Source organism: Notamacropus eugenii, chromosome 6 (genome assembly GCF_028372415.1).
Source record: "Notamacropus eugenii isolate mMacEug1 chromosome 6, mMacEug1.pri_v2, whole genome shotgun sequence".
Classification (NCBI taxonomy): domain Eukaryota; kingdom Metazoa; phylum Chordata; class Mammalia; order Diprotodontia; family Macropodidae; genus Notamacropus; species Notamacropus eugenii.
In genome coordinates, this window is record NC_092877.1 from 304,143,837 (window position 1) to 304,169,656 (window position 25,820).

The 25,820-nt window shown below is 39.0% G+C and overlaps 1 protein-coding gene across 3 annotated transcripts in view; it reads right to left on the minus strand.

Annotated features, from left to right (window-relative positions):
* Positions 1-25,820, minus strand: part of KLF7 (KLF transcription factor 7) — a 103,562-nt gene that overhangs the window by 48,739 nt on the left and 29,003 nt on the right. The window contains exon 2 of one of the 3 annotated variants that reach the window (XM_072617394.1): positions 10,456-10,884. In XM_072617394.1, the coding sequence (XP_072473495.1) occupies positions 10,456-10,884 (429 nt within the window). Of the gene's footprint in view, positions 1-10,253; positions 10,885-25,820 lie in introns of all 3 variants that reach the window. The other 2 variants (XM_072617393.1, XM_072617392.1) reach the window with 2 other exon arrangements.

Sequence of the window (25,820 nt, forward strand, 5' to 3'; positions counted from 1 at the left end):
GCAGAAAGGAGATCTAGTTATCTTTTGGCTCTGTGTGTTTGTAAACATAAGTACAAGATTCAGCATTTCAAAAGGCTCGGATGAGTTGAGAACTCACCGTTTTCTTGGCACAGGTAAAACCTGGAGATGAGTAGACAATAAGTTCCACTGCAAGTTGTAAAGGGGCTGAGACCACCAGGTTAGATCTCCATCACTACAATAATTAATTCCACTGGGGTGACATTATGTTGGAGGATGCAAAGAGAAACTCATAAATGCATGACTTGGCAACAATCGTGACATAAGAGTAAAAAAATTACAGATATTCCAAAGTATTCAGCAATTCTGTGCAATAACTGTGATTTCAGATGTGCACAAGTCACCTTGTGTTGTCTAGGTCACGTTTTTGTAGTGTTTTACCATTTACAAAGTGCTGTCTTCACAACTACCCATTAGGTTAGGTCCCCTCCCTCTTCTTTCCCCCCCATTTTATAGGTTTAAAAAATGAGGCTAAGAGATATTAGGTGATTTGCTCATGGTTAAGGAACTAGGGAGTGTCATATGAGGGATTCAAAGCCAGTTCTTCTGGCTAAACTCAGCATTTCTTCCCCCTATTCCACATAAGGCATATATACAACAACCTGTGTAACTGTTTTCTGGACAAATGCAATTACACATTGTATTTGATAATCCATGCCTTAGCCTCCTGGGGCCTGGGGAACAGCTCTCACTTAACATTAGTTTCTATACAGGAACAATCCAATAAGTCTTTGAGTAAAATATCTTATGTCTGAAAAGCAACATAGGCAAGATGCTTCAGAGGCAAAAGTTAAACAGTAACACACTTAAATGGGCAAAATTCAGCCCTGAAGAAAAATGTCTCTCAGATAGCAATAGGTCATTTTTTTCCTTTTGGCAAACAGACTGGGATTTATTATTTTCTTTTTCTGGTTTAGTAAGTTATTGTGGCTTTTATCATTTAGTTATATTTAAACCCCTAAAACCTATGTTGCTTGTGAGAAAATGATACATAGCATATTCCCCAAATCTTAAATTAGTTTTAAGCTACTAAAACAAATTATTTGGATGAAGACTTTTGGGATACCCTGTACTACCATTATTTTAACACCTTCCATATTTTAAACATGGAATGCAAATTATAAGATTAATCAAGAAGATGCATCCCCATGGCATGTGTTTGTAGAGATTCCATTATCAGAAGTAGAAACGACACAAAAGGCAATGGATACATTTCAGGACATCAAAAAGGGGTGATTACTACATTAAAAGATTATTTAAATTTTGTTAAACTAATGTCACATGTATCAGAAAGAAAAAAGAAGGCTTGGAGTTTTGAGACTGAAGGAAATAAGGGGAAGGGCTGACCTCTGCTTAAAGAGGAAAATGGAAGTGGTTGTAGAGAAAAGGAGGGCCTAGAAAAGTCTGGGAAGGAAGGGATCTGCTAAGAGAATAATGGAGTGGGCATTTATTAAGTGCCTCCTATGTGCCAGCCACAGTGTTAAATGCTTTATGAATATTATCTCATTTGATCCTCGATTGGGTCTTACCAAGGAGAGAAAGACAGAGAGAGAGGCAGACAGAGACAAAGAGACAGAGAGAGAGAGACAAAGACAGAGAAAGCACCTCCACCTGAAACCAAACCTCTCCTGATCTGCTTACTAATTCCAGAAATTCTCCTAACCCTGAACAAATCCTTCTATAATCTAAGATTAAAATGCAAATATCTGGTTAAAATAACGCTGACACCAACATGTACATAATCAGAAAGTAAGTGGGGGAGTGAATTTAACACTTGAAGACCCAAGATAAAATCCTGGCTCTGCCTCAAACTACCTGTCTTACCTGTCAAAGGAGGGGTATACAATCTGACAACCTCTCGCATCTCCTCTAGCTCTAAATCTAAAATCCTATAAAAGAACAATACACTATCCTTTCAATTTTAATAGAGGAAAAAAGAGAGAAGTCAATGAAGAGAGGTTGCTACAGGGGATTAAAAAATGTGTACAGGAGGAAGCTAGAACTAGGAAGATAAATTTTTTAGATTCAACAACTTTGCCAAGCATTTGGCCTATTTAATTTCAGCTATGCACATACCTATAGAAACTGGGGAGGTAGAATCATGAACATTGACTTTTAAGAGTTGGGGGAAAAGTGGAGATCCCTTAGAAGTTATTTAGTCAAGTCTTATTTTACTGATGAAGAAATAAACTCAGTTACTTTGGTTGGTTTTGGTTTGGCACATGAGCATTTGAAATGGAATGCTTAATTTATAAAGATTGTTCAAAGGGGCCAGTTTTGTCCCCAAAGGCTTCATTAATTGAATTACCTAAGTATTTTTCTATAGACTATACTCTGGATTCTTCGAGGTATTTCTGAGTATTTTACAAATATCCTTTCATATCTCCTCTTGTATTTATCAACTTTTAAGATGATGAGTCACATCAAAATTTAAAAGCTATAAAGATTTTCTTTTATCACGCATGACATACTCATTGCATCTTCTCCATCCGAGTGAAATCATTCCTCTTTTTACCCCTATTTCAACTTCGGGAGCTACAGGTGTAATAATGATGTCTACCTGCAGTAATTTAGAACCCATTTCTCTACCCCTTCTCCTTCCAAACTACAACTCATTTTACTTTCTTCCTATCCTCAGAACCACCCACCTCTCGCCCCAAGCAAAATGTATGGGGTAAGCATTATTACCATCATCATTACCACACTGCAGTGGATACAGTTTTTGTATAATGTTTCATTGTTCTCTTGTTAAAGAGTGAGTAAGGCAAAGGGATTGTGCCCAGGCTGCCTTTAGATACCATTCTTTGACACGGGGCTCTTTCACAGCATCTCTCTGCTAATCTTTTGTGCATGAGGAAGCTTTCACCCCTGTCTCCTATCATTTTTCACTGCCCTACAGAAACTCCATGTCATTAAGGTAGATCCTCTTTTGAGATCAGATTTTAACTATAATAGTAGCATTATTAAATACCCTGCTCTTGCCTATTTAATCTGCTTTACATTAAAATGTAAGGTCCTTGAGGACAGGGACGATTCAGTACTAAGCATAATAGATCCTTGATAGATCTTAATTGGTGATTATTAAATACTCATTAACTATATATTTTTTCTTTCTTTTCCGTCTCTTTCATAACATATATTTATTTACTTTGTGACTACCAATTATGCATTATAAAGACATCTGGAGTGGATTTACCATAACACCAACATCTATTAGATGTTACAATGCTAAAATAAATGTTCCTCTTCTATATGTGCACCATTTACACTATTCTGACCAATAATATGTGGTTCAGTTATCCCAACATTCTTGCTAATGAAAAATGAGTCCTCACTTGAAAAATCATGTCATCTAATTTGGTAGGGGCACTTTATTCCATATCGCCTCTCCTCTTGTCTTTAAATAGCATATGGAGACCAAATCGTAGGATCTTGCTATTAAACTTTTATGTGGTTCTTTTTTTTTTTTTGGATTGACTAACTTTATTCAACTTTTTCTTCTGTAATCAGGTTTTAATGAGTTTCTCTTACCACATGGATAAACTTAATTAATGAACCTCATTAACGGCTCAGCCCTGTGTTAGCATATTAAATGTTCTTTAACATCTTAAATTTATCCATTGTATACACCCAATTGTTCCCTTTCTGTAGTCCAGCAGGGGAAGTGGCAGATATTCCCCTGACATATATTGAAGTATTTCATTTTTTTCCCCTGGTGATTGATGTTTCTGGTACTGAAATAAGGCCACAATAACTATAAATAAGGGTATGATCACCCATGGCATCATTTTGAAAGACAAGCATAACATCAGACACTACCCAGCTCTACAGGAGAAATGGAGCATTTCATTACATCTAAGAGTCCTTCTCCTGGCTGAGGTGCATCCTATTACCCTATCAAGTATTTCCTATCACCAGCTCAAACATTTCCATCCATACTATCTCTGACATCCAAGTGCAAAGATTTACAACCATTTACTCTCTCATTTTCACAGACTGCCTCTTCCCTGAATTCCTGCTCCTCTCTCCTTCTTTCATCCTTCCTACTTGGAAAAGACCACACCCCCTAAGTAAATAAGAAATGAGATGGTCTGTAGCTGGGGTGGGGAAGCTGCGGCCTCGAGGCCACGTGGTCCTCTAGGTCCTCAAGTGCAGCTCTTCGACCAAACCCAAATTTCACAGAACATATAGGTCCTCAAGTGCAGCTCTTTGACTGAATCCAAACTTCACAGAACAAATACCCTTAATAAAAGGATTTGTTCGTAAAACTTGAACTCAGCCAAAAGGCAGCACTCGAGGACCTAGAAGGACACATGTAGCTTTGAGGCGAGGTTCCCCACCTTGTCTATAGTCAGGAGACCTGAATTTGACTGACACAGACTTCCCCTACCCTGGATCAAATATTTAACTTCTCTGCACCTCAGTTTTCTCAGTTTTGACTGAAGACAACAGTAGTTACTTATTTGGGGGAACAGGATATAGAAAACTGATGTCATTTGATGAAAAATTGCTTGGGGATTTTACAGGAAATCCCCGATATAAATGCAAGATGATTCTTAGTAGAAACAGCAACAGCTCGAAAGGTAGAGATAGGAAAACAGATGACATTTTCTGTAATCTCCTTGGATCGGTCTATTTGGTAATTGGGGCTTTTTAAGACCTTTCCCAATAGTTCCTTTTGGAATGCAAATAAAGTGGCTACCATTTACTCCACTTGGTTGTAAACTACAAGCTCAATTCCTTTCAACACTTAGCTAAGAAGAAAACAATATCCGTCGTACTTCTCATTTCTCTCTTTCTGGACCAATAGCATCCCTTGAGGGCTCCACGCTGAAGTAGGTAGCAGACAGAAGTACCTTAAGAGTTTGGATTGGTTTCTACATGAGTTCCAGCAAGCCCTAATCTGCATTAGACACTGTGATCTGATTTAGAACAAGCTTCACTCCCCAAATGATCTTCTGGACTCCAAAATGAATTCCAGAATGTGAAATGTCCCATCCTAGATAGACTGTTAGCACTAGAATTGGGCTATTAAAAAACAAATAATTCTCAACTGTGGGGTTGGAATGCAGAACGAAACAGACTATTCTCTTTGTTGCTTTGTTTTGTTTTGTTTTACATCTCATGATTTCTCCCATTCATTAAAATTCTTCCATGCAACTTGACTAATGTGAAAATGTGTTTAATCGGAATTTATATGTACAGACTATATCAGATTGCATGCCGTCTTGTGGAGGGAGGGGGAGAAAACTTAAAACTTATGGAAGTGAATGTTGAAAATGAAAAAAATAAATCAATAAATTGGAAAAAATAATTAAAAATATACATATAAGAAAAATTCTCCAAAGAGGTGAATGGTCATTTCTAAGTCAACTTACTCAGGGCAGAGGTAAAGGGGTAGTGAAAGAATAAAAAAATTTCCCCCGATGTATGTATGTATGTATGTATGTATGTATATATTATACATATATATACTTTCATATATTAAATATATATTTCTTAGCAAAATCGTGTTGACTCAAAGGAAGTTTTGTCTTTAATTTTATAGAGAACTTATGGCCTATGGATTTGTCTTCAAGTGAGAAAAGTTAATTTAGTTTTTTGTTAAGGTATCTTATAAAAAAAGTTTAGTTTAGGAGAAGGTTGAAATGATTCACTGAGATTAGGCTTTGGCATAATAGGTAGATTTCCATTTTCCATGTTACCCTTGTAATCACTGTGGAATGTAGAGAGATGGCTATAAAACATGAAATCCTGGATTCAAAGCCCACCTCTGATGCCTACTACCCATGTAACCTTGGGCAAATCACAACTGCCACATACATTAAATTCCTCATCTTTAAAATGAATGGATTGGCAGTTTTAAATATACAATCCTATGATCTTTTTTGCTCTATGGCTAAAAAATAATGTTGTCCTGTTATTGTTTACAATCCAATTACTGTAGTTTTCATGTTCTAAAATATTTTCCTTCAACACATAAATTCAAACAAGACACACCCATCTGCTGATGACAGTTTAGGTCTTAGAAGTAGATGACAGAATTGAAGGACCTTCCCAGGATCTCTTCAATTCTAATTACTCTATGATATATTGTATATACATGCTCCTAGGTTGAAATGACTTGTCAAATGATATCTAAACTGATAATACATAAACTACCAATTTTAATAAGCTTTTTTTCTCTTTCTTGTTTAAAGGAATATTTGAGAATAAGCAAATTTGCATTTCATCTTCAGTGGAGGGAAAGTAAAATTTTACACATCATTTTGGTGTGGTGGGAAATGGGGAGATTTGGGCACTGAAAATAAAAAATAATTTCAGTGGAACTATAACTAGAAGTAATGCATGTTTCACCTTGAATCAGCCCAGTAGACTATGGTCACAATAGTTTAATTACTAAGAAAGAAAACTTCCCCCCCCATAACAAAAATGCAATGAAAGGGGGACCACAGAGAACAACATGAATGCCAAAAGGGGTGTATTAGGATGTGCAAGTGCTAGAGTTTTAAAGGTAGGAATGTGTGTCTGTGCTCGTGCATGCATGTGCACACTTGTGTGTGTTTTGTATTGAGGGCAAGAAGAAAGGATAAACCATATCTCCATTTGCATGAACTTTATTTTACAGAGATCTTATGATCTTCCCTCTTTTGTTCCATTTCTGACCTATTCCTTTCACCTCTCCCCTTTCCCACCTTCCATGGGCAACTAGTATTAATGCCCTAGTCATTAGCTTGGACATTTTCCTGCCTTTAAATTCATTTAACTTCATTGTCTGACTTTCTCCTTGGCAGAGAATTTGAAGGAATCAACCTAGAAGGAGCCTGCCATATAGAGAGAGACATCCCTGCCAGGGCACTGAACACTGTCTTTATGGAGATTAAAACAAATGGTTCTTAAATCTCCAAGGTAAGCAAATCAGCAATATTAGCGATTTATTGGAACTCTGTTTGTACAGGGGCCAGGGAAAGCCTCACATGTCCTTATTTATTCCAACCTTTTCCTGGATGCCAAGGTCCAAAGCATTGGCCATACTTCTATGTGCTTCTAGAAACCAATCACAGACTTCTTGACAACCCCCACCCCCTACTCTTCAGGGGTGGCCCTCTCTGCCTACACTTCCAAGAGAGGAAGAGGCTGGAATTGTCAATATTGAATTTATGGGAGCCCTGGGTTAGAGTGCCTGGATTAAATCTCCACCCAACCAGAACCCATCTATCCTGCTCAGCTTTTTTAACCTCCTCCAAACATTTGGTCAGCAGCTCTCCCTGCATTTTCTCACTTATATCAGCAATTTTTTTTCTTTCTAGAATCCCCTTTGCCATGTACTTTTGTCCCTCTCCCCCCAAGCTTTACTCTCCTCTTTCCCGGTCTGTGTTTGGATTTAATTTAATTCCATCCTTCACACTTCCTCCATTATTCTTGGTTCATCTACACCACATAAATTATCACCTTTTTTTCAGTTCCCCCTGTGCCCCATTCACACCAAATCCAAATAAATACTTTGCATTCCCATCCATTTAGCCTGAATTAATTCTCTCTCTTTGCTCTCAGACACCTATCCTTCCTTCTAAAGATTTTTCCCCTGAGGAACGTTTCACAGGCAAACTGTTTCTCCAGGACACAAGGTGATAAGTTTCTCTTTTCTTCAGAGGATAAAACCATCAGTATTGCTAAAGACCATTACAACTTCAATGGACCATTAATAGACACCAAAACACATTCTACTGACCAGTGATGACTCATCATTCTTTTCATTAGCCAGTCTAACTTGGGTCACCATCTCCCACTCAGTTTTTACTGCTCAGAGGAAGGGTAGGACACGACTGTGGGAGGTTTGGAGACAGGAAAGGATAAACAACTTCAGTCGAGCAATCAAGGTTTTACCTGGGTGTTGGCAAATTCCCCTAATGCTAACTTACCATCCCATTGTGTGTGTGCTCTAGGTTCCAAGAGGCATATCACCATTCAAGCCTCAGTAATCATTATCAATCCTTGATTTACTCTGAACTGAGTTGCCAATGTGGAAAAAGTTCTCTAGTCCAGCGTCCCACTACAGGATGTGGCTCCTGATCCAAGGGATCAAGATGAATAAGTAAATCCTGAACCTCCAGACTATGTGTTTGTTTAACAACACTGATAGGTAAGGAAAGGATCTTTGCTTTCCAAAGTTTTCTTTCTGACATGATGCCTTCAGGCCTGTCACTCATAGCAACTGGATTTTACTGGGGCTAGGTACATAATCACAAATTCTGCACATATATGGGAAATCACCTATGCCCTTTTCCAACTTAAAACTCCAACTTTTCCTCCTCTCTTCTTCAAGTCACTGACACGGAAGCAAGATGAGATAGCTTAGGAAGCCAAGTTGGCTAACAATTCAACATCTCAATATTTTAATCACTGACTCTAAAGACTTAAAAAAAACTGTAAACCCACTTTTGAGGATAAAGTTGCTATGAGAAAAAGAAACATCTCAGAACAGCAAGAGATAGAGAATCAACAGAGATAGGTTTGGCTTAGACAGATGAAAGTTCAGGCCCTGAGATCTAGTGACTAAAACAACCACTCAGTTGCAAGCATGAAGGTCACTATTCTGATGAGCTTACAGAATTATAAAAGAATGCCTCACCAGAAGACTTACACCAACCGTGAACCATATGGGAAATTAAGATTTTGATTTAGAGGGGCATATGTCCTCATCCTTTGCTGGCAAAGGAACAATATCAGATGTGGCTCATCCCAATTCCTGGCCTCGTATGATAAAGATTTAGAGGTCAAACATTATGGCTTCATCTTGCTATATATTATGCCCTACTTTATAAAATAAGTCATACTCTCCTGCCTAAAAGCTTTGAAAGAGACCAATTTGAAATAAAAGGTCAATGCCATTTGGTTGGGACAGGTTCTGTGAGTCCCAGAACCATTTCTCTGAGATTAGTTCCAAGAACTGCACCAAAAAGTGTTCCCAAGATAAGTGACCAACACTGACTTCTATCTCCTTTGAGTTGTCCATCCAGTTTTTCCACAGATTTCATCCTCTTCCTAACCCATATATGATTTTGTCTCATTTCTGACTATCCCAATCACAAAGATTATCACTGATTTAGGTGATACCTAGGGCATTCATCACTATACCACCACCACCACCACTAGTAGCTCTTACAAGATGCATAAAAATACACTTACTAGGGGATTTCAACATCTTCTTTACAGGAATACATGCACTCTGGTTTGGGGTAGACCACACTATATTAGCTTAACTATGATATTCTTTAGCTTAAAAGACCAATCTGGCTTCTAGTCTGCCTATACCAAGGAGCTCTCCTGAAATATACCGACCCCTCCAAGCCACACACATTGCAATACAGGCACATGTTAGCAATTTTGTAGTAACAAGCTCATTATAAAGTTATCTTACCATCTCCCAGTAAAACAAGAGCAAGAGAACAATGCAAAAGAGGAAATGCCAATTAATTACAGAATAATCACATCTAATGAACTCTGAAACTCCCCTGCTGTTGGTGAGTGATAAAAATCAGAATTGCTGGAGGAACTGGGGCTAGTAAAACCCTAGGTCTCTCTTTTAACAGTGAATTCATGGAAGGATGCCGCCAACCAAAAAATAAATAAATAAAAATAAAACCAAACCAAATACCATAGCCGAAGCTCTATAATCACAAACATATCGACTTGAATTAATAGCAAAAGCCTAAACACATGAAGAGACCACAGAATGACAGCAGCCAGATGGCTGCAGTGATTTATACATAGCTAGACTTTGAAAATGATAGATTCCCTAAATGCAATCATGAAGAGTCAACCCCCCCAATTTAGGAAGGTACTTCACCGCCATAGTGCACAATGACCCCCCAAAGAACCTCAGAGACAAGCTATGCCCAAAAGGAATCCCTTCTATAATCTTGATAAAAAGTCACTCAAAGACCTCTAGTGAAGGGGAATTCAGTATCTTTAGTGGCAGTACAATTGTCCTTTATGATAGCTCTAATTTTAAGAAATGCTTCCTCATATCAAGCCTAATGCCATCTCTAGAACATGGGACATCTTGACATCTGACACCAAAAAGCCAGCCATTCCATTCCGTCACCTCCCACCACAATATCCTCAGAAGCAGCCTATGGAATACAAGTGTCAGAATAAGAGTAGGTCCATTACATTGTGGGGCTAAAGGAGGAAATAAAGGAGAGAAATCACATGTGTCCTACTTGTACCACTACCTGTGTGAGTCCTCTGGTGGGCCTTTAAGTGGGAGCTTTTTGTATAAACCTTCCGGCACCCGTTAAACTGACAACGGTGAACCCTCTTCTTGTTTTCGGGGGATGCGTCAGCCCCTATCCCTCCTTGTTCACTGTCACTCTGTCCACTCTTTATGGTCCCAGCTGATGCCACTGCAGCTGCAGCTGCCACCCCTCCCACCTTTACTGAGCTAAGCGAGGTCTTCTTGGCCACCAGTTTCAATGTCACTGTGCCATCTACAGCTGAGAGAGTCTGTGAGGTTTTGACCAAATGGCGGCTGAGCTCAGGGGAGGAAGGAGGTGTTAATGAGGTCACTGCATTGAGCTGGGCCTGGTTGACTGCTGTGTAGCTATCTAAGGAGGAACTTGGAGGCTGCAGGCTGAGGCAAGTCTCAGATAGCAACTTGTCCCGGGAGAGCAGAATGTCCACTGCAGAGCTTTTCTCACACGTGGATGCTTCCATAGGGAGCAGGAGGGGATCCAGGCGCCGGAAGCTTTCCTCAATGCTCGGGTGAGGAGCAGCATGAAGGAAGCAGTCCAAGTCCTCACCAAAAGTCTCAGAGATCCTCCTGGGCTCTGTCTGCAAGTAGCGTTCCAATTCGAGGCATGTCTGCAAAAGGGAAGGAGGAGGGAAAGAAATAGCCATCAGAAGCAAAGAACACCATAAGCCTACATGCTGGCAGTAGGCACAGGAAGAAATTACAAGAAGATGTACCACAGCTGGGACAAGGGCAGTTTCTTTTTTTATTGACAAGGTCTAACATTCTCAGTCTCCTTGTGGGTTCTCGTGCTAATTTTCAGTGGTTTATAATAGATCCTGTTATATTATAATAGTTTATTATCATATTATTATCACTTATTTATTATAATAGATACAGATACTATTATCCCAACTACCTAGATGGGGAAATGGAGGCTCAGAAGGGGTACCTAACTGTCTCAAGATCACTCAGCATGACAGTATTGGAGATGGCCCTACAAGAGACAATCTCCCTTCTCCTAATCCAGTTCAGAGCCTTCAACCATCATTAAGAGTCACCATATGAGCGCTTTAGAGCTAGAAGAAAGATTACAGATTAGTTCATCTAAGGGCATCATTTCACAGCTAACAATTTTACATTTCTATGGTGCTTCGTAGAATGTTTGGAGCTGAAAGAGACGGGCCCATTTTACGGATGAAATAAGTTGCTCAATTCAAACTGCTTGTTAAAGGTAATTCCCACGTGAACAAAAAGCAGGGAAATCAAATTATAAACCCATCATAGTAAGAGTAAGCCTTTCTATTGTCCAACATTCTCCTTCAAAGTGTCTATTAAGTAGGTACAAAAATAAAAATCAAGTTTCTCTATTTTCTCCCAACTAATGTCATATTTCTACCAATATTCTCCAACTGAAACACTGTTTCTGCTAAAGAGGAACCAAATCATTTTTTTAAAAGTAGCTCTTGCAGATACTATGACAGAGATAGCACTGCTACTTCTGGAGGCATTGTTTCCAAATACAATTGCAAATGCTTCGCAACAGTATTTTATGTAAGTATGAGTCCTGTTAGAATTGTTTAGAGTAGGAGTGTGCAACCTGCAGCCTCGAGACCACATGTGGCCCTCTATGTCCTCAAGCGTGACCAAACCAAATACATTCCAAAGGCCACACTTAAGGACCTAGAGGACCACATGTGATCTCAAGGCCGAAGGTTCCCCACCCGGAGTTTTGAGTCTGACCACATCTGAAATAGCTTCATATACCAGTTAACGATTGATAGAAAAGAAAAATCCCAAACGCTTCATGGTATCTGCAAATCCTAAATCACGATTAAGCGCAAATCTTTAGAAGAGCATGAAGTTGACTTTTAAGGCATGTTGGAATGGCCAAATCTGTGTTGTAAAACCCCTCCTTGGTTGTTGTTGTTTTACAGGGGTGAGGGGAAATCAACAAGAGACTTTGTGCATGCTTCTAAAACACTGAGAGGCCTTGGTGTAGTGAACAGAAACAAGGCTAAGAACTCCTGGTCAGGAAGATCTGGGTCCATATCCTATAACTATGTGACCCACAGGCAAGTATTCTAAGCAACCATCTAAGACTGAAGGTATCAGTTTTCAAATGTGAAAGGAGCTTCTACCCTAGGAACAAAATGTTGCAAATAACAAAAGCCCTGGATTTGGAATCAAGTGGTCCTAAGTTCAAATGTCAGTTTTATAACTGACTACCTGTAAGACTTTGGACAAACTGAAACCTCTCTGGGTCTCATGAGGTTGAGTTACACAATTTCTAAGGTCCCTTCTAGCTCTTTAATGGTGATTAGCAATTTATAGCCTTCATGTCAGTCTACTCACACTTGATCAAATGCAGAACTACCACAATCAGATATTAATAAGGAAAAATGAGGGGCAGGGGGAACAGTAGACTACCACTATATTTCCATATTACTGCTCTCAAACCTACTTTTTAAAGTCAGATGTTTTATCTTCAGGCTTTTATTCTAAATCATTTATCTAATCTGTAATATACCTGGCTACAAGTTAAATATGTCTCTATTTTTGGTGACATTTACAAAGACAAAGCAAAGGGAGAGGGGAAAAAACCAAAAAATTCTGGTAGAATTCTGCATTAGATAGGGAAACCAGATTTGAGCTGTGAGTTGCCTTTGGGCATCATTGTTCCTTTAAAAAAAGATTATACATAAATAAATGATTCCAACATTCATTCAACACAACAGTATGCACAGCATTCTTCTAACACAACTATTAACATTGATATTAATAACATCACCTCCAGGCACTTGGTAGGGAAAAGTTTAGGGAGAAGGGAAAAAAAAAGATCACTCATCCTTGTCCTTGAAGGTCTAGAGATCCAAACTTTACAAATGCATAGCGGACTAGGATAATTAGTGAGAATTAAGCTGAGAGATTTTCCTGGAGACAAAACAGATTTTGATCTGGTTCTAAGTTTGTTTGGAGTTTTTTTGTCTGTTTCTTTGTTGTTATTGTTTTTATCTGATCCTAGAATGTATCTATCTAGCTCAGTGAGTCACCATCAGTGAAAGCTAAACACCCTGTTGGTTGCTCAGAACTGTCATCTTTAACTCATTCTGTCTGGAATCTCACACCAGAAAATTCCAGCTATGCCACACTGCCAAAATGGCCCTCTTTTTTCCAATGGTCACATTCCTAATACAGGTGCCAATCACTCTACTGCTCCATTACAGAAACCTTCTCTTCATTGAGTTGATCAGTTCAATCTAAAACATAAGGGGTAAATCCTCTTGCTTGCTTGCCACCCCATATGCTAGTTGAATCAAATCCCAGCACTCCCTTAATGACCTCAAATGTACAAGCATTTCTAATATCAAACCCACTATTTCTGTAAGTGCAAGGACTCCAATGGGAATTATACAGCTCATCCCTCCCACGTTCCCTCTCCAGCCTCAGTTTAAATCAAAAAGCAAATTTGCTCAGCTTTCCTATTCCAGGAAAGAGGTAACTTCTCTCTTGAACAGGGGAATAAAATGAAATAAAACAAATAAACCAAAAAAACAAAAAAACCTGCCACCCTCTCCCACCATCCAGGTTTGCATAAATAAGGGATTTCAACATTCATGCAACACCAACAGTGCGCATAGCATTCTTCTAATATGATTATTAACACTGGTATTTATAACCTCACCTCCAGGCACTAGGTAGGGAGAAGTTTAGGGAGGAGGAAATAAAAAGATACTCATCATTGTCCTAGCAGGTCTTGGGATCCAGACTTTACATAGGGAACAAGGATAAGTTATGAGAATTAAGGAGAGAGATTTTTCTGGAAACAAAACAGATTTTGATCTGGTCCTAGGTTTGTTTGGGGTTTTTTGTTGTTATTTCATCTGATCCTAGAATGTATCCATTTCACTGTAAATTCCCCATATACCTCTACTGTTATCCCTGAAACTTCCTTTCACTTTCTATGTTCTCCTTTACTCCTTCATTTCTCTTTCCTTTTTCTCATACCAATTTGCCTAAAAATCAGTCCTTTAGTTATCAGTTAATCCTCCTTTCATCTATAATACAAGTTAAAACCATCTTCTTTCAGAAAGTCTTTGAAAGGTCATGGATGCCACAATACAATGCAATGGTATTCCCAAAACACCTTTTTGAAATCAACATTAAACACTTGTGCTGTCCATTCAGTACCCCAAGACTGTAATCTCTTCAAGGGTTGTCAATAGGTTTTGTATTGTTCTATATCATGGGTTGATTCAACAAACATTTATCAAGCACTTGCTATGTACCCAGTACTAAGCTTGATATTGAGGGAGATATCACAATAAAAAAAAATATGGTCCCTGTCTTTGATACATAAGGGAATATGGTAATTGATTAAGGGGCACAAACAAGATGCTGTAGAAGTTCTAAAGAAGGAAAGATCATTTCTGAATTGGGGAAGGGGGTGGAGATTCACAAGATTTCACAGAGGAGGTGGCTCGTGAGCTGGATCTTAAAGGATGAGTACCATTTGAAGATGTAGGGATGGGTGGGAGATGGAGGGGGAGAATGTTCCAAGCATAGGGAATGACAAGTAAAAGGCAGGAAGAGTATAGACCAGCCTAGTTCAAGCAATAACTACCTAAAGGAGAGGTGAAGATACAAAGACAGGTTGAAGGGTCTTGAATGCCTGGCTAAAGAATTTCAAATTTAACTATTAGGAAATAAGGAATTATTGATGGTTTGGCAATCAACAGAATGACATTATTTGATCTATGATTAATCTAGAGGAAGTATGAAGGGGAAAAAGAAACTGATGGGGGGGGCGAGAATCATTTAGGAATGAGAACCTGAAATAAGGTGATGGCAATGGAAATGGAAAGGAGGAAATGCACTTGACACATTTTGATAGTAAACTTGATAGTAATTGACAACTGACTGTATACTGGGGGTGAGTGATATGAAGTTAAAAAAAAGATAGCAACAGGTTTCAAATGAAATAGATTTTGGAATGATTGTGCTAGAATTGAGATGTTAAATTACCAAAAATTATTTTTTTTAATAATCAAAAAGATTATTAAAAAAATCTTTTGCAACTCTAGTCAAACAAAGAACAGATAGATACCTTAGATGAGAATGAGGTGATATTCTAAAAAAGTACTGGAAGCAAGATAAGAATTGATTTAGTAATTGCCTGAGCTGCAAAAAGTGGAGGAGGGGGGAAATGAGAGGATTTAAGACCAGTGTGAGTCCAATAGGATTGTAAAAGGAAAGAAGACCCCTATGCCAAGTAATACCAAAATTTGATATTGCCTAGAAATATGTATTGACATCACAAAGCCAAGACACTTTTTGTAATGAAAGATAATCATATCCCCCTGTTACCTCTAAGTGTGGGAACCAACTTGGAGAGCTGATTGTTAAAATTTTCAATGTGAGCATTTATACTTCACAAATTGGAAAATGCCATGAACTGAGGCTTGATTTAATGTTTTATTGGTTGTTTAGACTTAAGAAAGTGATAGATAAAATGTTAATAATGAAGATTAAATTTAAAAGTATGTCCTGAATACATTTTTTTTCTGGAGAACTGGTTGTTAAAAATTTATAATATATCCCTGCTTCTAACCTTCCTGCACTGACTCTCCACATTTGGTTAGTATGATACTTGAAACAGAAATTTTCGCACTACTCAAGACCCTATGTAGTGTAAAAATAGCCTGCAACCCCACTGTGTCTACACTAAGGGGTATGGTATGTTTACCCTTGTACTTTTCAAAAGAGATACACACAAGTGAATTCAAAGCTATCGTTCCAGTGTTGTACCAGCTTCATTAGACCTACCCATTAAGTCAACAGTCATTCAATCAATAGTTGAACAATTTCTATTCTGTTGAACTAAGGAAGTGCCTCACCTGAAATATACCCAAGTGAGATGCTCATAAATAAAAATCAAAAGAATTGAATCTTACTATTGAATTTCACTGAAGTAATCCAGAGTTAATATAGCAATTGTCCCATCTCACCAGTGCCTACAATTTGTAATCAATCAGCAGTTATCTGGCAGCCCTTTGGTAGGCTTCCCCCACATGATCTTGCTTCCATGTACTCCTAGGAAAAGAAGTGTGGGCTTAAACCCTAGGAGTGGAGAGATAGCATGTAAGACAGTTCTAAGGAAACGGAGGGATATGGGATATAGGATGGCTTATAATATGGCCTCTGATTGTCTCTTGGGTCACTTAGATATTCTAGCCCTCTCCTCAGACAAGGAGCATGACTGACTTAGAGTCACATCCTGCAAAGATGATTAAGGTATGAGCTGTGGTTCCTAGGCTGCATGTTAGCCCAGATAATTGCACTTTGCCTGAGTAAACAGCACCTGAAGGTTTGATCTCCCAAGGGATTTCTTTTTCAGTCCTTTATTACCAACAGTTCTGCCCTGAGTGGTTAACCATGGTGCCACAACCCCAAGTGAGTCTGAAGCTTTCCCATACCCTTCTCTTGGGGTGTGTTATGATGATTAATTTACTTTTTGTGCTTTGAGATCCTCAAGAGCCTTCTAAAATGGAAGGTTGAAATTAACATAGAGAACCAAATGTCAGTTCTCCTGAACTTTGGGGCTGCCACTTACTAAAATCTCAGGCACATTTTTCTTTTGTCTTCTCTAACTCCTATTAGCAAATTTACTTGTCTATTTACTTTAAACCATGAGTTAACATTTTTTGTCATGAATCTTTCCTCAGAATAGTGTTTTTAAATAACTGAAGGAAATGTGAGGTTTTGATTAGAGGTTAATGAAAATAAACATGTAATTATTTTCCCATCCAAGTTTATGGACCCCTTACTTTATATACCCATATACCTCTTACTTTACACAGTTCTATCCATCTGGTTTTTGCCTTTTAGGTCCTCCTTGGATTCCTCATTAGATTCCATCTAATCTGGTGTGGTTGTAGAAACTTACACCCCCTACCCACCTCCCTCCCTTTGTACTCTGGTATTTATAGTTATCAGAATTGGAGTTGAAGTGGGAAGTTGAAGTCTGCTACCATTTTCCCCCAGGGAGGTAAAATCATTAATATATCTAAATGACTCTTACCCAAAGATGTCGCAGTCTTCTATCTTCTGTCACAGGACTATAGAGTAATTTAGATCCTAGACCCTGAATCCCAGATATGTTTGGAACTAGATATTTAGGTGGGGGAAACTGTCATCTAACCTTCTTGTGTCTCAGGTCAAGGATTTTAAAACAGGGTTGGGGACAAGTGGTACTAATACTGGCCTACCCCATCTTGCATGCATGCATGCATTCACATACACACATACACATACATATATAAAGAGAGATTCATATATACATCATATATCCACATGCTATGGATATAAATTAGTTATAATAAGCTGTGCAAAAGTTAGGAATCATTTTCTGGGATGTTTTAAAAACCAACAGCTAAGCAACTTTTCTTTTGACTTTCATTACCAGAAGGTATTTGAGTGGAAGGTCAGACAAAAATGAAATTCCTTTAGGAACCATGGATAAGCAAGTAATATTCTAGTGAGGTGTTCTTCTTACTGCATTTTTTAAGCTATCAGGTGGGAGGAAACACACAAAACCATCTACAGGACACCCCAGAGGTACAATAGCACCACACATTACTGTCAGAATTGCTGAACTCCACAGAATAACCACAGTACTGTAATCAACGTTAAGACTGAATTTCTTCAGATAGCTTCTCACGTCAACCAGTTGCTTGAACTGAAACTGAATTTACATTTTCCCTTTGGTAATTTGCAAAATCTGAGAAACAATGTTGTGAACATTAATTTAGTCCAACGTAAACATGAAAGTGCTGAAATCTTTGTCAAAGTTGCTCCAGCACGTTCTTTTCCCAGAACTGTTTTCAAAATTGTTCCTGTGGGTTTTGTTCCCTTTCTTTGGGGCAGGAGAAGGGGGCAGCAGGGTAAAATGGGAAACACTTCATTGAAAGTGTATGTCTTTTCTGGTACAAAGCAGCTTTCAATAATTGTCCCATTTCTTTCTCCAAGATTTCACAGCATCCCAAAGTCTGGAGTCCAGCTAATTTAATTCTTTTACTTTTAGACATGTGGAACTTGAGTCCTAAGAAGAGGCTACTGACCAAGGTCATATGTCAAACATCCAGCTAGGACTACAACCTGACAATATGTCTTTAGCTGCCACTCCGAAGAGAGACCTGAAGCAAAGAGCCTGCATTAGGTATTAGAGCAAGTTGTAATGGCATAGACTCATCATTTCTCTGATGTCATGGTCTTCTTAGAAAACGAAGGATAAACACAACAACAACAAAAAACAACAACAGCATAGAGTCCTGCCCAAAACAGGAAGCAGCAGTTCCAAAGGTTTGGGTCTACCTCTAGCCCATACTGGGATTTTAGTTTGGCTTATATTTTAACATATGTATTCAGGTAGTTTGAAGGGTTGGTCCATTTCCTCCCCAGCCCCCTCTTTTATAGGATCATAGATTTGGAGCTGGAAGGAACCTTAGAAAGCCATAGGTCAAACCTCCATCCCACCCTCAACTTTACAGATAAGGCAATTGAGGTACAGAGCATTTAATATATGCCCAGCATCACATAGTCAATGAGACTCTGAAATAGTCTTTGTGACTCAAAGCCCTCCCCTTTAACCAGTCACTATTCCATTTTTGCCTCTTGCAATTCACAACATCTCTTTACTGATGTCATGGCCCTCTTCAAGAATGGACAAGAAACAAAAACCTGCTTCCCTGCATTACAGAAATATACATTCAAAGAACTGGCTCATTGGCCAAATGTTCTCTGTGGGATTTAGGGAAAGAAATGAACAAGACTTTCCCTAGGAAGAAAAGTGCATATGTTTTAACTTCACTGGTAAAGTGAATCCTCATGTCAGTAAGACCAAAGATCCACAGAGAGATCAGAGAATCTTAGTACATAGAAATATGAGGAGGGGTGGACCCACACCAATAAATCCACAGAATCTTCACTGTATCAAATAGAAAAAAAATCCACTGGGGAGAAAAGGAGATGACCCACTGTCCTACACAACTGTTTCCTCAGCTGGTTCATTGTTCTTTCAGCTGTGGCTTTTTAGGGATGACCAAGAAAGGGCTCTCAAATTCTTAACCCATGATACACAATTCCTACACATCTATAAATCAGAAAGAACAGCAGTTACTCACTGTTATTTAGGACCAGAAAAAAAAAAAAAAGAAAAAGAAAGAAAGATTCCAGGTGCCAGGTAACTTAACTAATTCTAGAATTCAAACCAAGAAAAACATTCACTGGTGGATGCTTATAGATTATGCTATTTCTGAATTATATAAACAGATAAAGATTGGATAATATCTTAACCCAGAACCAGACCCATTCTGTACTTAGCATGAAATTGAGGACCACTGGAGCAGAGGCCCATCTGTCTCCAGCCAAACAAAGAAGGAGTCTTTGACAATTCTTTCCATCTCGCCTTTTAACTTTCTCCTTTATATTTGATGAGGCAAATACAGTGTAAAGATTTTATTTTAATGTAAGAACCCATCCTACAAAGAAGGGGGAAAAGGTACCAGTGAGAAAATAAACTTAATCTTAGACCTGGGCTAGAGGGAGAGAGAAAAAAGGAAGGGAGAGAAACTCCCAGAGGATGGGTCCATTCAGCCTAGTGACAGAGCCAATTGGTTCCGGCTCCAGAAGGAGAGGACTCTATCTTTCCTCTTGATTCTGGCCTAAAGACTTCTGAAGAGCGGATCCCTTTAAGGAAGGATGACTTCCCAAGAACAACAATGGCCCTGACCAGTTTTTTGTTTTGTTTTTTTTCCCAGCTTCACCATTAATTTTCCATAAAGAGCAGTTTTCTCGATGAGCCCTTGTCAGGCGAGGCCTGATGCTTCAGAAACCTGTAATTATTCTTGGTTCCCCACCCCCCACAGCCTCTGCACCTGTGTCAGTTCAAGGCACCAGCTGGCCACATCTTGCCTCCTGCCTCTTGGAGGTGGGGGTGGGGAAGGCAGCCCTGGTTGAGATTCCAAACCAGCAGGGCCCGCCACCCTCTCCCAAAATGGAAAACTGAATGGGACAACAAAAATAAAGCACATAGGCACACTCCTCACCAACCTCCTCCCTTCCCCCAACATGCATTGCCAAGGGAAATAAACAAACATTAATGGCCTATAAAGTCTTCATTCAAATCAACTCATGTTTAAAAAGAAAAACCGTTAACAACAGGGCAAGCTGACAAGGCGTTATTAATACTCTACTTACTACCCTTACCCCTGCCCCTTTCCCCATTCCTGCCTGCTGCTAACTTTTCAAGGACCTGAGACACTCTCTCCCTCACACAAATACACAGAGAGCTCCCCTCAACCCAACTCCCCACATCCCTTTGCACTCAGCTACTTAGACAAGGGGTAGCATGCCGAACACATGACATCACCTCTCCCTTCCTCTTCCAAATCGCTAGCACGGGCTGACTCAGGCTGTTGGTATTTTTTAAATAAGCCAGTTTCATTCACTCCCTCCCAAGATATTGTTATTCTCTTTTTGGTTGGGTTAATTAAGTACACATTCTCCACCTCCTTCTAACTTTCCTCCCTCCCCCATTCCCACTCCTCCCAAAATTACACATACAATTTCATCCTCACTAAAAACACACTTGGACATACACACAAATATTGGATTTCCCAGGAATAACAGGTTCCAATCCCAAGAGAACTTTCAATATAGAGTCAATTTAATGGGTAGTGATCTTCTCAGTGAGGCTTTCAAAAATATGATCCCTACCAATCTTCTCGGTGGCATGTTCAAGACAGAGGGATAGAATGGGGTATGAAGTAAGGAGATGTGTATAGCATCAACTGAACTCTAGACACCCAAAAGCTGCCAGTTCTCACCATTGAGTGTGGTCCTCTATGGAACAGGCTTGATTTATTTAGCCTAGAATCATTGTCATCACCATCATCATCGTCACAGACAGACAGACAGACACACACACACACACACACACATTTATTGAAGTGTTCACTTACACATATATTCAGCACTGGGCTGCTACCCTCAGCTAAAGTATTAGCTATCTTGCCCCTTTCCTGTCTACAATAGGCAAGACCACCGCAGACTCACATAGCAACAATAAATCTATAAATATTTATTGTGCCTACTACGTACTAGGTGCTGTGCTGAGCACCTGAAATATTTCCAGTAGACCAGGATAGATTTAAATTGTTGACAGAGTCTATTACTAGAAGAAAAAGCACTAGCTTGGGACTTCTGAGTACTAGCTTTGCAACTTTTGGCAAATCTAGCTTCATTTGTCTCTCAGTTTCCACCTTTTTTAAATGAGAGAACTAGACCAGAAGATCTCCATGGTCCCTTCCAGCCCCAGGAGTCTGTAAAGCCTTTTACTTAACAGGAAAGTTCTTCCTGTGAGCTCACAACTTCAGAATTTCACATGGCAATAAGTAACAAAGGATCACTTTTTTTCTCTGTGATTTCATCATCTTAGGGAGCTCCCAGTAATTCCCTTTACCAATTTCCTGGCCAGCTCCTTCTCTGCAATTTAAAGTCTTGAAGAGCTGCTGGGGCATGGAGAAGTTACGTGACTTCTCTGGGGTCACCCAGTCAATATGTGTCAGAGATGGGAAATGAACCTAGAATCTAGGTCCTAGGTCTTCCTGACATCAAGGCCAGTGTTCTATCTGCTGTGTGTGTGCTGCCTATGCAAAGGAACATAGGTGAGATTTCCTTGTCTTTTTAATGAGAAATATTTTTAAATATTTCAGACATCTTTCCATTATTCAAAGATGTGGTAAGTATGACAGAGAGAGGGAAAAAAAAGAAAGGGTGGGGGGAGAGGGAGAGAGAGAAAAAGGAGAGAGGGAGGAGAAAGAGAAGGGGAGAAAGAGAAGGGGAGATGAAAGGAAAGAAAAGGGGAGAGGAAAAAGGGAGAAGGGAGAGGAAAGGAAAGAGGAAAGGGGAGAGCAAAGAGTGAAGGGGAGAGAAAGGAGACGAGAAAGAGTAGAAAAAAAAGAGAGAGAGAAAGGGGGTAGAGAATGAGAAAGCAAGAAAACAAGACCCCCTAGTGTCTAGCACAGTGCCTGATATATTATATGTGATTAATAAATGTATAAAACAGTCAAAGATTGTATAGATGCAGTTAGTTAGGTGGTACAGTGGATAGAGTTCTGGACCTGAAGTCAGGAAGACTCATCTTCCTGAGCTCAAATCTGACTTCAGACACTTCTTATTTGTATGACCCTAGGTAAGTCATTTAACCCTGCTTATCTCAGTTTCCTCATCTGTAAAATGAGCTGGAGAAGGGGAACCATTCCAATATATTTGCCAAGAACTCTACTTCCCCTCAAAAAAAAGTCACTGGGGGTCACAAAAAGTCAGACATGAGTGAAATGACTGAACAACAAATAAAGATAGATAGATAGATAGATAGATAGATAGATAGATAGATAGATAGATAGATAGACAGATAGATAGATAGATAGATGGATGCTGCATTATGGAATCAAGAAAGTTTGCTTTGTAGGCAGTAATGAACAATAAGTCAATCCTATCAATAATCTAACTTGTAGCAATAAGACTGCAGATCAAATGGTTCCCAACATTTGGGGACTTGTTTAATTTGGGTTATATCACCCTTTCTATCCCCAAAGACCTACTGAAAGTAAGGCAAAATCATTTTTTAAGAACCTCATTGTATGCTGGAAAATAACAGTTACACCCGGAGATGCCAATATGTCTTCCCTTCACCAGAATACTGAATGCTCAAGAGCAATGGATCAGAACTGCCCAGAGATAAATGTAGACTAGCTGTCATGGTTTTTCTCACCTAAAACTTCTTACCCAAGAAAAACCGCTTAACTTCATTCACATAGAGCAAATAGAAAACATTTGCTCATCTGTGTTCGTTAGGTGTAACTAAAAATGGAATCTTTTCTCAAAATAAAGTTCAGTGTTCGAAACTGAACTCAAAGGTCTCTTCCAATTGTTTCACTTCAAGTAAGTGCATAGGTCATTTCTTCATAAAAGTCAATATTGCATCATGCGCTCAAGGTGTTCGTGCAGTGATGGAGAAAAACAGGCATCCATGCACAGACACACATACACAGAAGCCCCAAGCCCCTTCTCATCTCCCCTAGACCCCAGGTGCTTATTACCCTATATCCTGAGGGACTCTTGGTTAAAAGCTCAACCTAACTTGTTGCTTTCAGATCTCTACAATGTTAGCCTTAGTTAGCTAGTATTCTGTAGATTAAAAGTGAAATTTCATCCTGTTTTTACATTTTTTATTTATCATGGAGCCAGGGTTAATGAGTCGAATACTCTCCCCATAGACAACAATTCTTTTAGCATGAAAGACTATTCCAAAACAGACATCAGGAAAACTCCAATATCTTCGATATTTTACCAACTCCAACCCTATAAGTTAATTCAGATATGATCCTTTTGGAATACCTGTCTTAGCCCATTCTGATGATTTTTAGACAAAAGAGAATCTCATTCCATGTTTTTGAATTTGACCTAAAGGAGCTTTTCTGCTAAGAGGGGGCTAGTTATTTCAAACCACAATCACTCAGATATAATGTGACCTCAAGCACTGAATCTGGAACGGATCCAAAATCTAATTAAGAGGGTATGGCACTTGAAATAGGTTAGGATAAAAGGTGAAAATACTAAATGTGTGCTTAGGTGAAGCCATATCAATAGGCTGTTTAATTTATTTTTGTCCATCTACTGGCAGTGAAATTTAGAAGCTATTCATTGGTTTTGAGAAGGTTCCCTCTAAATCCATCATCGGATCCTTGAGTCCCCAAGCTATCTCTTTTTTTTGCTCGTTGTAAGGGGCCACAAAAACACAAAAAAAAACCCCAAAACCTTTTTACATGTTGCCTTGGAAGAGGTGTGAGAGAAAGAAAAAAGCTGAGTATTCTATCATGTTAAGGAGAGTAAATCGTGTCTGCCCCATTTCTGAGCTACATTACAATGCTGTGGATTTCAAATTAACAATTCAACTCAACTTGACAAGGGAGTTATCATTCATTGGAGTAAGCAAAAGGAGATTTGGAAGTTCTGATCCCAATAGCTCAGTAACCTTACTTAACCCAGAACAAGTCTGATGATATCGGCTGACACTCACACCAGAAAAAGTGCTACACTCTCAAAGAAAGTGACACTAATTTGAATCATCCCTGCAATTTCTCTTTCCTTTGTTCCTGCCTGAACCAATTTCCATACACTTTCAAAGACCATCACCCCACACTACGGGGAAATCCCAGAAGCATAAGGACAGCATTAGCAGCATGAGGGAGAAAATCAAATTTCCAATATAGATGGGGAATGTCATTTTGACCTCCAAGGAGGATTAATACATATGCATGATAGAATTTAGGTTAAAGTGCATCACCCTGATTTGAAATGGACTGTGAAGACCCATGAAACAGTGACCTTAAGCACAGGAGGACAGTTATGGATGCTCTAAATTTGATCTAGCCTCAATTATTACATCCGCCAGCATATGTTAGGGAACATTTCCATTCAAACATGATACATTTTTCTCTTTGAAGTTTATAGCAAGGGTCGGGACCCTAGGTGAATTCTAAGTTTGAAGTTGCATCTGAATTAGGAATTAATTCAGAAACATCTTTTTTGATAGCTCTACTATAGAGGAATTTATTTCAGTTTTCTACATCAGGGATTTCTTATTGAATGGGACTTGCTATACCAATTCTGACTTTTCCCCAATGTTCTGCTTACTGGAATAGAAACCGTGGCAAAATACCAACCTAACTATATCAGTAATTAACCTGAATCAGATACCGGAACACCTTGGCTAATAGAGATTCCTTGTAAAGAAAATGTGTTTTCTCTCTTGAGAATTTCCCAGCATGGGAGCCCCAGCAGAGACACTGCCTAGAGGAGACTTTCACTCTCCATGCCAGCATCTGCCATCTTCATGAGTTTCTTGGTCATGCCAGGCTCAAACCTCCTCCACAAACAGAGCCTCTGGCATAATGTTAGTAGGACAGAGAAGCCAGCAGTGTTGATTGCATCGCCCAGGCTTTAACTCAGGACCCACTGTGTGGATGAAAGAACACTATAAGTCAAAAGACAAGGAATAACCTCTTATTACGCCCTTTGAAAGATATACTACAATCTCAAACCAAGATTCACCAGGCAAGAGACTTGTTAAAAAAAAAAAAAAAAGGCCTTATCCAGAAAGCATCCAGAAAAAGGAAAGACAAAAACCAAGGAATACATATACTCCATGACTATCAAGTCTTGTTGGTTATCCAGATGTTGAAATCTACATGGAAAGTAACATGGGGGTCATACTTCCTCCAAATGTCCTTTTCCCCAAATCTGAAAATGATCTGTCATACCAGTAACTCATCAGGTAATCACTAGCATTTATGTAGCTGGTGAAACACTTTACATATATTTTATCATTTTGTGCCCAAAACAACTATATGAGGTAGTTATGATTGCTATCCCTATTTTACAGATAATGAAACAGACTGAGAAGGGTGAAATGATTTGCTCAGGGTCACCTAGTTAGTAAGTG